The 18,344-nt window shown below is 35.3% G+C and overlaps 1 protein-coding gene across 2 annotated transcripts in view; it reads right to left on the reverse strand.

Moving 5' to 3' along the window:
* sema5a (sema domain, seven thrombospondin repeats (type 1 and type 1-like), transmembrane domain (TM) and short cytoplasmic domain, (semaphorin) 5A) overlaps positions 1 to 18,344 on the reverse strand; it is a 298,541-nt gene that overhangs the window by 79,297 nt on the left and 200,900 nt on the right. For both annotated transcript variants that reach the window (XM_056451158.1, XM_056451159.1), the window contains exons 13-14: positions 11,309 to 11,490; positions 8,378 to 8,521 (exon numbers count right to left, since the gene is read on the reverse strand). In XM_056451158.1, coding sequence (XP_056307133.1) covers positions 8,378 to 8,521; positions 11,309 to 11,490 — 326 coding nt within the window. The remainder of the gene's footprint in view (positions 1 to 8,377; positions 8,522 to 11,308; positions 11,491 to 18,344) is intronic.

The following is an 18,344-nucleotide window of genomic DNA, read 5'->3' on the forward strand; positions in this document are numbered from 1 at the left end:
AACCACTTACAGCACCCTAGCAACTGTCCCATAGACTTCCATTGTAAAAGACTCCCATTTACTTAACATTGGATCAACATTTGTGAGCGCATAACTCTGCATCAGACTGTCCTACAGACTAGAGTCTGGCCTCATTCAACTCAGTCTAGCCAGCAGCCAATCACTGATTACCTTTAAACTTACTAGCCACTCCCTAGCAACCAATTTCAGCACCCTAGCAACTGTCCCAGAGACTGTGACTAGCTTTTCTAACACACGCTAACAGTTTTAACATCCTACTGACATGCTAATCTTGCTAGAAAGGTGCTAGCAACACGATAGCGACATGCTAGTCATGCTAGTAACATGCTAATTCATGCTAGAATCATGCTAACAACATGCTAATTCATGCTAGAAACAAGCTGATTCATGCTAGAATCATGCTAGTAACATGCTAGTTACATGCTAACTAATGCTAGAATCATGCTAGTTACATGCTAATTCATGCTAGAAACATGCTAATTCATGCTAGAATCATGCTAACAACATGCTAATTCATGCTAGAAACATGCTAGTAACATGCTAATTCATGCTAGAAACATGCTAGTAACATGCTAGAATCATGCTAGTAACATGCTAATTCATGCTAGAAACATGCTAGTAACATGCTAATTCATGCTAGAATCATGCTAGTAACATGCTAATCCATGCTAGTAACATGCTAATTCATGCTAGAATCATGCTAATAACATGCTAATTCATGCTAGAATCATGCTAGTAACATGCTAATTCATGCTAGAATCATGCTAGTAACATGCTAATTCATGCTAGAAACATGCTAGTAACATGCTAATTCATGCTAGAATCATGCTTATAACATGCTAATTCATGCTAGAATCATGCTAATAACATGCTAATTCATGCTAGAAACATGCTAATTCATGCTAGAATCATGCTAATAACATGTTAATTCATGCTAGAGACATGCTAGTAACATGCTAATTAATGCTAGAAACATGTTAGTAACATGCTAATTCATGCTAGAATCATGCTAGTAACATGCTAATTCATGCTAAAAACATGCTAGTAACATGCTAATTCATGCTAGAATCATGCTAGTAACATGCTAATTCATGCTAGAATCATGCTAATAACATGCTAATTCATGCTAGAAACATGCTAGTAACATGCTAATTCATGCTAGAATCATGCTAGTTACATGCTAATCCATGCTAGAATCATGCTAGTAACATGCAAATTCATGCTAGAATCATGGTAGTAACATGCTAATTCATGCTAGAATCATGCTAATAACATGCTAATTCATGCTAGAATCATGCTAGTAACATGCTAATTCATGCTAGAATCATGCTAGTAACATGCTAATTCATGCTAGAAACATGCTAGTAACATGCTAATTCATGCTAGAATCATGCTAATTCATGCTAGAAACATGCTAGTAACATGCTAATTCATGCTAGAATCATGCTAGTTACATGCTAATTTATGTTAGAATCATGCTAGTTACTTGCTAATTCATGCTAGTAACATGCTAATTCAGACTCGGCTTTTCAAGCCACCATAAAGTTTGTCCTCAAACTTTAATATCTAGTTTGAAGTATGCCATCAAATATTCCAGATTCTAATTCAACATGTTTTCTTGTTTGTTGTTTTACAATAAAATCAAAATCAAGTGTAGAAGTGGAACAGGATTATGTTTGTTTGATTTTTTTTGTAAACCAACAATGCTGTGTGTATAAACCATTCTTTAAAACAGTCATTCTTTAAATGACTTTAACAGTCATTAATTAAAACAGTCAAAACATGGTCAACCATTTGGTAGAGCAGGCAGTTAAAGGTATAACAATGTGTGCTAGCAAAATATACAGTAAATTTTGATTTCAAACATACTTTAACTGAGGCACAAGATATAAATGCTCCACCCTCTTTTGAAAAACAGCAGCTCATTTGCATTTAAAGAGACACTCAAAAAACACAGTGCTTTTGCTTCCACCCCAAAAAGAACATTTTCAGCATGGTATAATAAATGATCCGTGAAGTATTTTGAGCTGAATCTTCACAGACACATTCTGGGACTTGTAATACATCTCATAAAAAGAGGCATAAAAGCACCCCTTTTAACTGACTCTCTAATTTTCTCTCTCCTTCTCTCTTTGTCTAACCCTCCTGGAGGACATCTCATGGTGACCGGCCCTCTGCAGAGCCGTGTGTTCAGGACTTTGCCATCTGGCAGCAGTGTGGCGAACAGGGAATAAAGTGTGACTGTACATATGAGCTGAATACCTCTGAACAGATGCCCAACGACAGAGCAGGACGACAAAGAGAAAAAGTTCCCCGCAGCACTAACAAGTGAATCCAAACTTCTTTTAGAACTGGACAAAAGAGCCAGAACTATAGTGAATCTGCAGTAGCCCAAAGTCGAACAAAAACAGGAATGCGGCTTTCTTCTTTCTGTCCGAAGTATCGTCCTTGCTAAAGCAACTGACAAAGCACATTTGAGCCATTAACTCGGGTCCCTTCAAGCTTAAATGAAAACTGAGGGCCTTGACGTGCTCCCCGGATGTGTTTTCACAGCCATTATGCAGCGCTGGGCTGGTCGAGGTGTTTTATTAAAGCGGATGGGCGGTGTGAAAACTCTTGTAGACTTGCTAGGGCTGGAGCTCAAAACTCAAAGCTTTGCGCCAGAACTTTTTTGCTGATCATTCACAGGCTTTATGCTTAGACACCTAAGGGCATCAAGTGCCCCGGCGCCTTGGATAAAGAGTGTAAGCGGGGGGCAGGAGATGGAAAATGCAAAAGGTGGCAGAAATCCTGTGCTTCAGTCACCTCCACAAAAATATTTTTAAAAAGTCTAGCAATCTGCAGCCCTCTCCGTGTCTTATGCCCCATGTCTGTGTTTCTGTGGTGACTCAAACAACAGTGCTGTGATCGTTCTGTTCCGTCCCACTGGAAGAATTTACTTCTCAGCAGATACTTTTTCAAAAGCCAAGACACTTGAATGAAAAAATATTTTCGTGGATCAGGTTAGTTTCACATGTTTCTGCTAAAGTGCTTGAGAATGAATAAATGAATAAAATAAATACCAGGGGCCTCATGTATCAATGCTGCGTATGCACAAAAACTTTGCGTATGCCAGATTTCACGCTCACGTTTGGATTTACTAACGATGAAATAAACGTGTTTTTAAGCTATATTTTTTTGATAGTCTACAGAACAAACCATCCTTATACAATAACTTGCCTAATTACCCTAACCTACCTAGTTAACCTAATTAACCTAGTTAAGCCTTTAAATGTCACTTTAAGCTGTATTGAAGTGTCTTGAAAAATATTTAGTAAAATATTATTTACGGTCATCATGGCAAAGATAAAATAAATCAGTTATTAGAAATGAGTTAGTAAAACTATTGTGTTTACAAATGCGTTGAAAAAAATCTTCTCTCCGTTAAACGGGAATTGGGGAAAGAAATAAACAGGGGGGCTTATAATTCAGGGGGGCTAATAATTCTGACTTTAACTGTGTATAACTTATATTGCAATCTTGCTTTCACTTGTCATGTTTGTCATTTCAGTTTCAGCTCATTTTTAGTATTTGTATTTTATTTACATTTATTTACTCAAAAGTAAAGAAGTAAAGAGTGAAAGTAAAGTAAAGAGAAAGTAAAGAGGCCAAATGCAGAAGGCTCTTTCTTTATCCTCACACTGCAGATGGTCTGTTTAACTCTTTTTTCGCTATTGAACCATTCAGTTTTTCCACTTACAAAGTCCACCATGTAAATAGCAAATGCACCATAGTGTGACACAGTTGACTCTTAAAGGGAATGGGAGATGAGACTCTGATTGGTTTAATTCACGTTATGCTCAAAACACACCCATGACTCATTAAAAGAATTAGCACAACCCTGTTAGACTATGCGCCATGGATCATTAAAATAGAGCCCTATAGTTGTTGTGTTTCTGTAACAACTACAGAATTACCACAACAGATTAATTCAAGTAGTTTACTATAGTATGGTTCAAAAGCATGAACCACATAAATGTAAATATGAAAGTAATAACTATAAATCACTAAAGTATGTTTTCCTGTGGGATGTGATGAATTTTAAACATATTTCAAATAAAATAAAATAATGTAATCTGATGCGATGTAATCTAAGAAAGTAATGTAATGTAATATAAGACAAAGCAATGTAAATTAATATAGTATTTTTCCTATTGCTTTAACTTTAAACTTTTCATTTAGTCATTTGGCTAACACTTTGGTCGAAATTTTTTTAAAATACAATTAAATAATGTGACATAACAAAGTAAAATACAAACAGCTGTTTATTTATTGTTTACTTTTCACCTTGTACGTCAGCACTGATTCCTGAAGAGAACCATTTATCGATGTCTAATCTAAGAGGAACAACTGAGACAAAATAGTGATAATTCCCATTGCCTCAAATTGTTCTGCTCTGTAAGAAGAACCTTTGTGATTCAGACAGTTTAACACATCGATATCTTTTCCATACGCGAGAATATGAACTGAAATGTTTGAAGACAAAAGACTGAAGTGCAAGTCTGGGAAGTTGCACCTCAAATGAAGGGACCACAACTGTTTCCAGCAGATGCTTCTCTGTCTCGCATCTCTTTATCCTCCACTTCAGCTCTCATTTCTCAGCAGCGATGCCCTGTTGCTTAGAAACCTCACACATCTTCAGGGCAACGCCGCTTCGACATTATTCTGCCATGATCAGTCACTGCAAATTCATATACCTACAGTATTACGGGCTCTGTAATTAACAAGCCTTAGCATGTTTAATTTTAATTGGATCCCAGTCACGCAAATTAAGGGGCAGATAAAGAAGCACCTCTCGCACTGGAGCACTGGGTTCACGTGAAGCTGGTTATGCACTAACAAGCTTTCTAGATATGAACATTGCATAATAGGATGAGTAATAAAAAGCAATGAAATGAGCTGCGCCTATTCATTCATTATTGTCAACTGCCAGGCAATCACAGCCGCGATCATGCATGCAGCAGGTGAGGATGAAGAAAAAATAAAACAAAAGCAGCTCTGTGCCTTTTCAAAACTGGCATGTGTTCAATTAGATCTGTGAGATAAATTAATTCTGAATGCACGTTCTAAAAACAATATTGTAATAAATAAGGCTTCAGAAAAAAAAGTGGCACTACAGATGCACCGAAACCTATTTTGGTAGACTAATACATTTTCAATTTCTATTTTAATGACATTATTATTACGCTATTAATATATTTTAATCATGTTCATGCCTTAAAAGATAAACCTTTAGCATTGATATGCTGACTCAAAAGACACTGGCAATTTTAAAGTTATGATTAAATGACATTTTGGGTAGTATTTTGGCAATGATTGGAGTGTAAGGTTTTTTTTAGGTAAACAGTCAAAACTCCTATACTACAGTATGAATACATTTATGAGAAAATACAGTAACTCAGTTAATAGCACTGAAACCATTAAAACCTAGCACTAATCATTTGTCAATTTAAAACAGGTAATTACCATGCAGATACAACTACAGTCACAATTTACATAAATATGCCCTATTAAGAAAATCTGGGTATACCTAGGCATAGTCGAATAATAATAGATCAGTATATGGAAGTGGACATAACTTGATTGGCCAAAGAAAAAGTGGTCCTCACTGAGCCTCAATATGTGAAGAGACAGAAGTGAGAATGTGTTGGCCATGGCCTTTTTTATATTTTGTAGACAATAATAATCTTTTACTTTTCATTTTTCAATAATCTTCATTTTCCATATTTAAAGATTTGTGTGTTTGTGTGTTGCTCTGCATCCCTGTATGTGTAATAAGCAACGTGCAGCAACAGTTGAGTGCGTGCAACAAACAACCGTATAAGTTAAAAAAAAAATGAGATAATCACGTGACATTAATTGTGTGAACTTTGTGTATAGAAAGAGTTATGGATATTTTCGCGTGACCAAGAGTCTGCAATTTAAACATTAAAACAGCTTCACAAAAAAAAAAACACTACGGAGATGCTGCTAGCTGACATGTCCGCTTCAAACATTAAAGGCAAAACTCTGCAAAAAAAGGAGACGATTGACATGATCGACATGAGGATTGACCGGCATGAACAAATGGAAGAAATGAGCAAGGAAGGCTTTAAGGGATGCTGGGAAAGCATATTTGAATTGAAAAGGTGAACAAAAACCAGGGGAAAATCCACCGAAAGAGGTCCGTGGAAGAACCGTATATGTGATGTGATCTCTTTCTCTTTCTGAACGCATTGAGGAGCGCTAAATAGTACAAAAAACAGCTAACCTATCAAAATAAACCACATACCATATATAATAAAGCTGTATTAATGCATATTTCCTGCCTGTCCTGTGTAAACTATGGCAAGCAGTGTTTATTTGTTTTATTCCATGGTCTGTTGAAATTCTTGATTCTGATTGGCTGGAGGGTGTGCATTATTTTCGTTGAAACGCACGTGTGGTTCCAGTCAATTTTGATCACAGTTTGAAATAAATGCTCCACAGGAAACAGATGAAGACTGTTAATGGCGGATGGGAAATCTGCAAAATTAGAAAAATACTCATCTATTATGCCACAAAATCAAGTTTTCAAGCGAGAATATAGTTATTTTTAAGGCAAATCTGCACTTAAAAATGTTGGAAGCCCCGGGCGGTCAGCGGCAGCTCCATGAACGGCTCCCCCCCCGAGCGAAGCTTTATATCGGCCAGACCATCACAGGACCTGCCGCTGGATCTAATCTCTTGCATCTCTGTTGTTAAAACGTGATATATAATAAATCTTTGTGTATCTAACGGTCAGTCTTTGGACTTTTGAACCTATTATTTGTTCTCAGCTGAATTTTTAGGCAGATCATTTTATACTTTATTTATGACCGTAAATTATGTAATATTACACTGATCCTGCATGTTTGGCAACATGCTTTTGTTTTAAAGATAAATAAAGCAGAATGTTCTCTTACCTGTCCTAATATGTTTTTTCTTTTGCAAAATTTCCCTAACTTACATATTTAACAGCAGAGATTTCTAAAATAGGCTTTGATTGCTTTCTCTGTAATATTTACATATTTACATAATTACATTATTTACTTAAGATGTTCAAAAATATTTGTTAAATGGATTTTATAAAAACGGCATGTTAAAACTAAACAGAATAAAGTGTGAAGGCTTAAAGTTGGTAGGAAATAATGTAAATTATTTTATTTCATCAGCCAATGCAAAAAGTAACATATTCCTAAAGCATATCTAATTGATATGGTACTTTTAATAAGATTTGTATGTTTAGTATGAAATGTAAATTGAGGAAATTCTGCTATAGGCAGCCCAGCTTTCGCAGCATTAAAGGTAATGTTAAGAGAAAGCCAATATATATACAGATTCTCCCTCATCATATAGGTGGTAGGTGGCTGCGCTTCGTGTGGTCCTTCGCCTTCCACGTCGTGCATTAAAATTCTTTAACGCACGGCAAGCCTTTGATTATCCCTTACATATATTTATTTATGTCGAGAGCCGAGGGCGGAGCGTGAGAAAAGTTTGAAGTATATACATGTGTAATAAATGACAAGGTGCACTATTGGAGCTATCTTAACATACAAGAGGTGATCAAAAGTTCAGAGACTATGATAAAGATTTATTTATTTATTGTTTATTTGTTCATACGGTACTTTCTGTTTTTAAATAATAATAATAATAATAATAATAATAATAATAATAATAATAATAATAATAATAATAATAATAATAATCATAATCATAATAAACTTGAAATAAATGCTTAATATTAACCTGAAGTTAGAATTATTTTTGTCTGTATTAAAACTGAGTTAAAGCATTGGAGTTATGCTGTTATTCCACATTACCTGGACATACACCGTTCTTCCATATTTGAGAAATATAAATAGCTTTTGATTTTTAATACTGACACTGAAAAATGTTCTCTTTTGTTGTCTATCTTCAAGTAAAATAAAATATTTATAATATAATGTTCCCAATCCAAATAAAAAAATCTTATTACTCAAAATTTGAAAATATGGACATATATGGTTCTTCATCTCAAGGTCTTATTTGGATCTAATATCACGAATGCTCTAAACTGTGCCATTGACTTTAGACCAGGTTTTAGTTGGTCAATAGAGGGGTCTATCTGAGTTGTCTCAAAATAGCAATACGTCAACTTAACACACCTACTTAACTAGGCCAGCATTCCCATGGATGCACAAATAGGTACAAATGCATTAAATGTTTAAACAACAAACAATACCTACGGCAGGCTGAAAGTTACAAAAAACACATGGCACTGCAATGGGCCTACTGTTCAATAGAGCTTTGTGTGCTGTATTTGTGATTGTATCTGTACCTCTCCTCCCGGTTTTGGCCCACACAGACGCGTCCTCCATGTCTGGGAGTGGGGTTACTGCAGGACCGCTGCCGAACCTGGAATCCAATCCCACAACTGGTGCTGCATGGAGCCCAGGCCGTCCACGGTGTCCATGCTCCATTTCTGCAGACAGATACATAATAGCAGTAATCACTAATCAAACGCTGGCACAGCTGGCTGCTATAATCCAACCTTCAGTTTGTTAACTGAGGATCTCAGTTAAGACCCTTCTAAGCTTGTTTATGTAATGTGGGATTAAATAAAGGAAACTTAATTGGGTGAAATTATTTTGTCTTCAAATTTAGATCAGAATCCCACAGAGACCTGTGTTTCTAAGTTTCTCACAAAAAATTGACAAATTAATAAAAGGGAGTCGTGTTGAGATGATCTAAAAAAATGTTTGGGAGAATTTGGAGATATGCAATTAAAAATGAAAGTTTCTAAAATGAGAGTTATGAGATCTCAAACTGTGAGTTATAAAGTAACATCACCCAGTATACATAAATATAAATTAGATATAAATCATTAAATATATTGTGACTGTACAGTTATAAAGTCAGAGTTGTCATATTAAACATGAGTTATGTGAACATTACAGTTGTGAGATAAATGTTGATAATGTAAGCAATAAAATGTCACTTTTTAATTTTCAATTTAAGAATTTCTTATTTAATATTATAATTTTTTTAATATTTACACTCTCTGGCCACTTTATTAGGTTACACCTTACTAGTAACGGGTTGGACCTCATTTTGCCTTCAGAACTGCATAAATCATTCATGGCATTGATTCAACAAGGTACTGGAAATACTGGAGATTTTGGTCACACAGTTGTTGCAGATTTGTCGGCTGCACATTCATGATGATTTATTGGATTGTGATCTGGTGACTGTGGAGGCCAATTAAGTACAGTGAACTCATTGTCATGTTCAAGAAACCAGTCTGAGATGATTCGCCCTTTATGACATGGCTCGTTATCCTGTTGGACGTAGCCATCAGACGATGAGTACACTGTGGTCATGAAGGAATGGACATGGTCAGCAACAATACTCAGGTAGCCTGTGGTGTTGACAAGATGCTCTAATGGGGCCCAAAGTGTTCCAAGAAAATATCCCCCACACCATTACACCACCAACACCAGCCTGAACTATTGATACAAGGCAGGATGGATTCATGTCTTCATGTTGTTAATGCCAAATTCTGACCCTACCATCTGAAAATTGCAGCAGAAATTGAGACACATCAGACCAGGCAACGTTTTTTCCAATCTTCCATTGTCCAATTTTGGTGAGCCTGTGCGAATTGTAGCCTCAGTTTCCTGTTCTTAGCTGACAGTGGGACCTGGTGTGGTCTTCTGCTGCTGTAGCCCATCCACCACAAGGTTCAACGTGTTGTGCTTTCAAGAGATGCTCTTTTGCATACCTCGGTTGTACTGAATGGTTATATGAGTTACTGTTATCTAACCCAAACCCTAACCCCTAACTCTTTCTATCAGCTTGAACAAGTCTGGCCATTCTCCTCTGACCTCTGGCATCAACAAGGCATTTGCGTCCACAGAACTGCTGCTTACTGGATATTTTTTTTTTCTGACCATTCTCTGTAAACTGTAGAGATGGTTGTGCATGAAAATCTCAGTAGATCAGCAGTTTCTGAAATACTCAGGCCAGCCCAATTGGCACCAACAACCATGCCATGTTCAAAGTCTTTTAAATCACCTTTCTTCCCCATTCAGATGCCCGGTTTGAACTGCAGCAGATCGTATTGCCCATTTTTCTACAGTACATGCCCAAATGCAGTTGCTGCCATGTAGTTGGCTGATTATTAAATTTGTGTTAACGAGCAGTTAATAAAGTGGCCGGTAAGGGTATATTTTTTAAGAAATAATTTCAGAGTTGTGCGAAACACTAACAAATCAGTCTCTATTCTATATTCCATTTAGTAAAATAAAAGTGTATGCCAAATGATACAAATTTAAATCTAAATTTGTCAATAAAAACAAATAATTTATAGAAAAAAGAGACATTAACATGCAATATTCATGAACATTGCAATACATTAAAGTGACATAAGAGAAACATTGAAAATGTGACAAAATTAAGCTGTGGTTGAGAAAAAAATGAGACTGTGGAATAAAGTGAACAATGTTGTAAATAATGTTCAGTATCTTTAAAAGACTGATCATTTCAGTTCAGAAGAGCTCAGTGTTTCATCAAGAGCCACATGTATTCATTTTGTTTTGTTCATTCTGACTAACAATTTCACCTAAAATCTTCTTTAAAGTTCTACTGAAGACAAAAAGCCACCTACATGTTTGAAGGTCTGAGCGTGAGCAAATCAACAGCATTTTTTCATCGCTTCCCTATCCCTTTAAAGATAATGCATTTTGCACTTCAGTTTTTCACGCATTACAGGTGTTTTCAGTTTGCTTACAGTTATGAATTGCATCTCTACTCTGTCGACTTTTGATGTTGAGTTTTAGTTTAATAAAGTGAGTTTAGTAGTTTAAAACACTTTATCGTATAAGAAATAATATAGAAATAAATCTGTAAAATAACAGAAAAAGTACTGGCAGTTTATCACCAGGTTTTTGTACTGTAATTTAATTAAATTCAGCTCAAATCAGGTTTACTTCACAGAAATTATTATTCCAAAGTAGAATAAAAAAACATTATTACATTAGAGCCAAAATCAGAAAAGTTATGGATTATTTTAAGGATTAAGAATTAATTTACAAAAATACAGACAATAGATCACTTCAAACTATTAATAAAAGTCACATTTGAAAAAATTGTCTCATAATGCAATTCAAAAAATAAATAATAAATAATAATAAAATAAAAAAATATGGACAAATGCTAGTTTACAGATATTTTGTACAGTTTGAGCATATTTTTGTGGTGTTGTTTATACCTGGAGCAGTTTGCCACTTCAACACTAATTCCTTGGCAAGGCTGTCCTCCACATTGAGGACTTGGACTGTCACACGCTCGGGTTCGACACTGGCACGAACCAACACTGCCACCATCACTGTGACTACAAGTTTTCCATCCTGACCAGGCTCCATAATGACCATCCACAGTCACGTTCCTCACCTAAAAACACAGAGCAAAATAAGTAGAATATGAATTCAAATCAATAGCTGCAGCAGATAAGGTCACATTTGCCAGTTATTAGATGAAACCACACTAAAATATAGCTTTTAGCATATTAGAATACGGTCCATGATCATTAACATGCTTCGCAATGAGTGCAAATTTTCATTTGAGGCATAATATGAGAATGCAGTAATGAATAGCTAATGTAATTTTGTTATTGCACTCTGGTTATTAACATCTGAGGTATATCAGATGCAGGACAACATATTTTGTGAACAATAGTAGAAGGTAATGTTGCCCAGTGCATAAAACACGATGTGTTCTGTGGAAAAGATTGTCGATGTATTATGAATGGAGAAGAATAAATGACCCTCTGTGTGGAAAGAAATTGTTTGCGCTCTTAGTTGTACCAAGCGCAGAAGAGAGTCACATTTCCAATGCGACGGAAAAGTAAAAACAAACCTCATTTTCAAAGGCCTCGCTTTTCTTTTAAATATAGATGGGGTTTCTGCCAATTTTAAGATGGGGATGATACTGTAAGTTAATGCTTTTTTTTTCCATCCAGAGAAAATAAATGTGGTTCTCTGTTTATTTTCCTACTGCATCGGCTTAGTGAATGAAGTGCATCTCCATCTAGTTTTACTGCGCTCTACTAGTGAAGTCATTTTCAACCTGTCAGTCCAGCTCAGATACAATCAGTCACTGTAGACGAACAGGCAAACAAATATATATATATATATATAGTGTTCAAAAAAAGAAGTGTATCAAATGAGTAGGATGGCCTGTATATGTTGGTGATATGCAGTAGATGATACGCAATTAAAGTGGTGTATGCTGATAGATAGCAGCTCATTTAGATTTTAAAGACTTTTAGACTTTGATTTTGTTAATCCCAAAGGGAAAATCACATCACAGCAGAGCTCACCATACAATAAATACACACTGCGATGCTTATGAGAAATGTTTCATTGTTTATGTTGAAAACTTTATTGCCTTTTAATGGGATAGTTTACCCCAAAAATGACAAATCAGACAATATTTACTGACCCTTTTCTTGTTTCAAACCAGATTGTTGTTTTTTTTTGCTCTGTTGGACATCCAAGTAGGAAGAACAAATTCTGTACTATAGAAGTCAACAGTTGCTTCGAACAAGCCAAGGGTGATGAACTATTGCCTTAAGTACATGATGGATTAAAGCAGGGGTCACCAAACTTGTTCCTGGAGGGCCGGTGTCCTGCAGAGTTTAGCTCCAACCCTAATCAAACACACCTGAACAAGCTAATCAAGGTATGCTTGAAATATCCAGGTAGGTGTGTTGAGGCAAGTTGGAGCTAAACCCTGCAGGGACACTGGCCCTCTAGGACCGAGATTGGTGACCCCTGGATTAAAGAATAGTGGCACTATTTATAGTTATACATATTATTATTATGTTTTTGCATCAAAGTATTATATATCAGATTTCACACTCAATATTATATTTGGCAGCCTGAATATTTTATGATTATGGCATTATAATGTGGCAGCCCTAAATTATATGATATATTATTATCTGATATACAAAATTACCTGATGCATTAGAGAAACTGTTTAACTCTGGTGTTTTAATAATATTTTTTTTACATATTACACAAACAAACAAATAAACAAACAAACAAAATCACAGAGGAAATGTATTACACTGTATGCACTCTTATGAAATAATGATTTGGTTCACCAAAAAACAGATTCAAACCTGCACTCTTAACATATTTGAAGCATAAATTTAATTATTGGCTCTGACAGCAACTGACACCTGAAACTCAATATGTGTACCCAATATGTATAAACAACATGTGTGAAACTAAATCAATATAAAATCTTGCATTCTAGTGACTCTGAGACCAAATCCTCCTACGCTTTTACACTTCGACGTGTGTGTTCAACAATTCCATGCTGTTCTTTCTTCAGGCAGCGTAGGAGGCAACTTGCTATTACACAAAATGCCATTTCTCAGCTACAGATACAAGGTCTCTTACCTAAAGACCCTGGGAGACACAACACCTGATATAGTTTATTATATGTGTGTGTGTGTGTGGACCACGCTTTCAGAGCTGTGGTGTAACCTTTAGAACTTGAAACCACCAAAGCGTCCAAATATTTTCAGAGCGACTGTAAATGGGAAAGATGTGATAGATGGGACAAAGCATTCAGGGAGTGATCTACAGTCTGGGACGCCTCAGGCAGGGGCGCATGTCAGCACAAAAGAGAATGGGAATATGAAGCCATGTTACCAGAGTATGACACTCTTAAACAGCATGGCTGAGGGAAATTCTGCTGCGCTATGTTTCCACATGTGCTACTTGCAATACCCCTTATACAGAGGAGATCAAATTAGAGAATGATTCAAAAACACTTGATTTAAAAAAAAATCATCTAATTCTTATTGCTAAAGTTAAATTTAATTGTAGCTATGGCTATACAATGCTAGAAGAAGTAGAGTTTACAAATATGACACTAATTTATTCCATGGTCTGTTGAAATTCTTCATCCTGATTGGCTGGAAAACAGAAATTTCATTTTGCATGATATTGGCATCAAATTCTTAATATATAGTCAGAAGATGTGTGGCTTTTGACTGGTTAATTCTCTGTATTGCTCCAGGACTCATTTCATATATTTGTTTATGAAATAAAAAAATGTTTAGTGTGGTGCAAATTTTTTTTTTACATAACTTAAGCATCGATAACTTTTTTTTTCATTTTGAGCATTTTAAACTCTAGATGATGGATAATAAAGCCCAAAGTGTCTTTTTTTCAAAGATACATGAACTTTGAATGTAGACCAAATTATTCGGCAACTGTTACTGTTTTAGTTTGGGAAGGTCATTTTGAGAAAGTGCCTCTGACGGTGAGGGAAAAAAGGACAAAGATATAGTCTCAGAAAACTTTTTACAAAAATCTCATTGTGTCTTTGCTATCTTAATCAAATTTGAAATATAAACTCATGAAACATTTGGCTTGCAAGACATATTTTTCTAGGACAATAAATTTATTTTTTCCCGTGTTTGTATATGGAAAAACAAATATTGAACTCAATACAATTTTTTTTTCTCATAACTTCATAATGTATACATTTTTATATGGAATATAAATTCACGCATCCGTAATTATAAAATCGTAAAGGAAAACGGAGCGTACTCGTAATTTTACGAGGCTACAATTGCAAAATCTGCGATTAGAACAGACACAGATACGACATTTTGTTTTTCTGTTTGTTTATGACTGATAAATTTACGTTGGGTGTACTTTACAAACACGAATTACAGTTTCACCACGGACACGAAGTCCTGATTACGAGTACGAATCAAACAGCGAGACTTCACTGTCAAAATTACGTCACCGCGTCCACAGGCATTAATAAACAAGCGAGAGTCATCGATCACAACGGCGCGCCAGAGAACACAAATTAAATTAGACAGATTTATCCAGTATGGGTAGATAAAACAAAGAAAAGTTTTACTCTTATCAATTAATTAACTTTAAATAAACCAGAATAAGCTAAATATAATGTGGTAATTAAACAATCACCAATATAGAACAAACACACACGGAAAGAGAGAAACACAACGAATAGTATGCGGCTAAGTGGTAATATAAATGTTTATGGTAATAGTTTATTAATTATAGTGATACAATATAATGTAACTAATAGTTTAATCAAGTAATATAACAAACAGATAATAACAAATAACATAACAAACATTTATATCAATAGTTACTAATACTTTACTTTGTACAAATTTAAAGATTATATATATATATCTGATCATATCATCTCCTCTCCATACATCAATGAGGAGCTTAATTATTCAGCTTTCAGATGACATACAGGTCTGTTTCAGATGATTGCCCCTCATGTCTGGTTTTGTGGTCCGAGGTCACATATTTAACATTTATTTATTTTGATTCATAGTCTCATAAATGTTTAACGTTACAAACTTCTGGTGAGCACAAACCCTCAAATATTTAAACTGCCTTTTGCTGATATCTTCATTACATAATAGATCAATATTCGATCTGGCTTTAAAAAAGGTGACTTAATCAACAGATGTCCTGTTATAGTTGAACACCGTTCAGTGATTCACTGAGAGACTCTGCGCTCGCTGCCTGTAACGTTAACTGACATTATGCTAGCTCTCTATCCTCGGCCCGTTCTTCATTTTGATTCAGTAAAATGTCCATGAAACACAGTGAAAGAGGACCTCATTGAGTCTCAACCTTTATTACAGCTCATGACGGACATTTCTCAAAGAGGGAATAACAGAAATCTTATCTGAGACGGTGTGTGTAAGCTCGAACGTCCAGCAGGCGCGCCGTTGTGATCGATGACTCTCGCTTGTTTATTAATGCCTGTGGACGCGGTGACGTAATTTTGACAGTGAAGTCTCGCTGTTTGATTCGTACTCGTAATCAGGACTTCGTGTCCGTGGTGAAACTGTAATTCGTGTTTGTAAAGTACACCCATCGTAAATTTATCAGTCATAAACAAACAGAAAAACAAAATGTCGTATCTGTGTCTGTTCTAATCGCAGATTTTGGAATTGTAGCCTCGTAAAATTACGAGTACGCTCCGTTTTCCTTTACGATTTTATAATTACGAATGCGTGAATTTTATTTACGCACGAAATATTAATGACAGTGATTTTATTCCATATTTTTATATATTTTTCAGCATGTAACTTCCCCTTTTACCACAGTAAAGCCCAAATTGTCTTCTTTCCAATGACACCTAATTTGTGTTTGTAGCTTAGTGGAGTCAAAAACTGTTACTATTTAAATTTAGGAAGGTGTAAATCCCCAAAAAGTGAGTGCTGGCTAACAAAATGTGCTTTCCTTAAACATTAGAAACCATAGAAACTCAGTGACAGTTGCCAGAGGCTTAACTCATCTTTGTAATATCACAGTCATAAACATTAACTTCACCAGGGAGCTGATGGGGATCAATCACCATGGTACCTAATCACATGCAAACCAGTGAAGAGGACAAGTGAAAAGGTAAGATCACGAGTTTTCTCCTATCAATTTACAGAATGATCGTAAAATTAATATTTGTTTCTGGATTTGCTCTTTTATTCCAGTATAGCGAGCAATTAACATTAGTTTGCATTGACAAGTTAGCTTAATTATCCATCCATACAAGTCTAACGTTAGATTGATGTGCTCTAACGTACTTTCTGGCTCAAATTAAAACAAGATAACGAATAGATTTTTTTAAATAGTGTGCCTAGCTATCAAATTCGATTAAACTTTTAAAATTAAAACGATTGAAGTCTTTTTCTAATTTATCGTGACTGCAAATTTGTCTAATAATTCTGTTTTAGTATATATTTTGACACTGCCAATTTCTGTTGAATCGCATTCAGTTTCATTCAAAGACAAACGCCTGAAATGCAGAAGTGAGTTAGAGCACATCAATCTAATGTTAGGCTTGTATGGATGGCTAATTAGGCTATCTTGTCAATGCAAACTAATGTTAAATAGAAAAAAGAGCAAATCCATGAACAAATATTATTTTTACCATCATTCTGTAAATTGATAGGTGAAAACTCATGATCTTATCTTTTCACTTGTCCTCTTTAATGGTAAAAAAATGGCAGGTGCTTTTTTTTCTTCTTTTTTTGAATGTTTGCTGACTTTGCAGGGGGCACATAATGATGACGTGATAACGTTTGATTGGCTGATGGAGTTGTTATCCCTGGGTCATCATAAAAAATTTTGTTTTCTGGACAACTAGCACTTGGCAAAATCAGGAGGTGCTAGCTATCACATGTTACTATGAGCTTTATAACGAGGGGAGATCTAAAAATTGGTCAAATATTGCACTGTATAAATTATTTTTAATGTATTTAAAATTTGGCAAATGACCAAAAAAAAAAAAGGTTAGTCAATGGTTTGCCATTTAAAAGGATTTAAAATGCTTCACATTGGGCTGGTCCTGCCTTGTGCATTTAAAATCCTTTTTCATGTGGCAAGCCATAGGTTATCCCTTAGAAATAATGCAGTGATTACAATTAAAGAATAACAATTATTGCAGAAGGATGAAAGGTTGCTAAAAAATCCAAGGTTACAGCAGATAAAAATGAGAAGGAAAATCTCAGGACTTTGCTTCAAATCATGTCTTCTCTTTCTGCTCTGCTGTGATCTTGATCTGCTCTTTTTTAGATCAAGTTTCGGTAACACTTTATTTTGATGGTCCATTTATATGGTCCAGTAATATCTGCTAATTCTGCTCCTTTAACAGACATTTAACTGACTATAAGAAACTTTGTAAGTACATGTCAACTTACACTAACCGTAACCCCAACCCTAACCCCAACCTAACAGTCTACTTATAATCTAATGAGAATTAGTGGGCATGTAGATGCAATGTAACTTCCATTTAACAAACGGATCATCAAAATAAAGTGCGACCCAAGTTTCTTAGCTCTTCAGTTTCTTAGCCAAAAAAATATAGATTTTTCAGTCAGGTTTATATCAGGACTCTGGGTTGCCATTTTATTAGCTGAATGCTTTCACATTCAAGGAATCCATTTTCTATGCGACTGGAGCTTCTGGAATATATGCCTTTACACTACAATGTAGCAGTATAAGTGGCCACACATAAATAAATATTAAAACTACTTTTCATGAGTAAAGTGCACTTTAGACCACTCTCTGCCCAATTCCAGTTGCAGTGTTGAACTGATTGACTAATTAGATTTTCCACATTATCCTGTGCTCTCATGCATTTTTATTTCATGGAAAATTCGTTTTTTGGAACTAAATTAGTTGGAGATATTGTATAGTTGCAGTATACTAAAAATCACTCATTTG

Source organism: Danio aesculapii, chromosome 24 (assembly GCF_903798145.1).
Source record: "Danio aesculapii chromosome 24, fDanAes4.1, whole genome shotgun sequence".
Classification (NCBI taxonomy): Eukaryota; Metazoa; Chordata; class Actinopteri; order Cypriniformes; family Danionidae; genus Danio; species Danio aesculapii.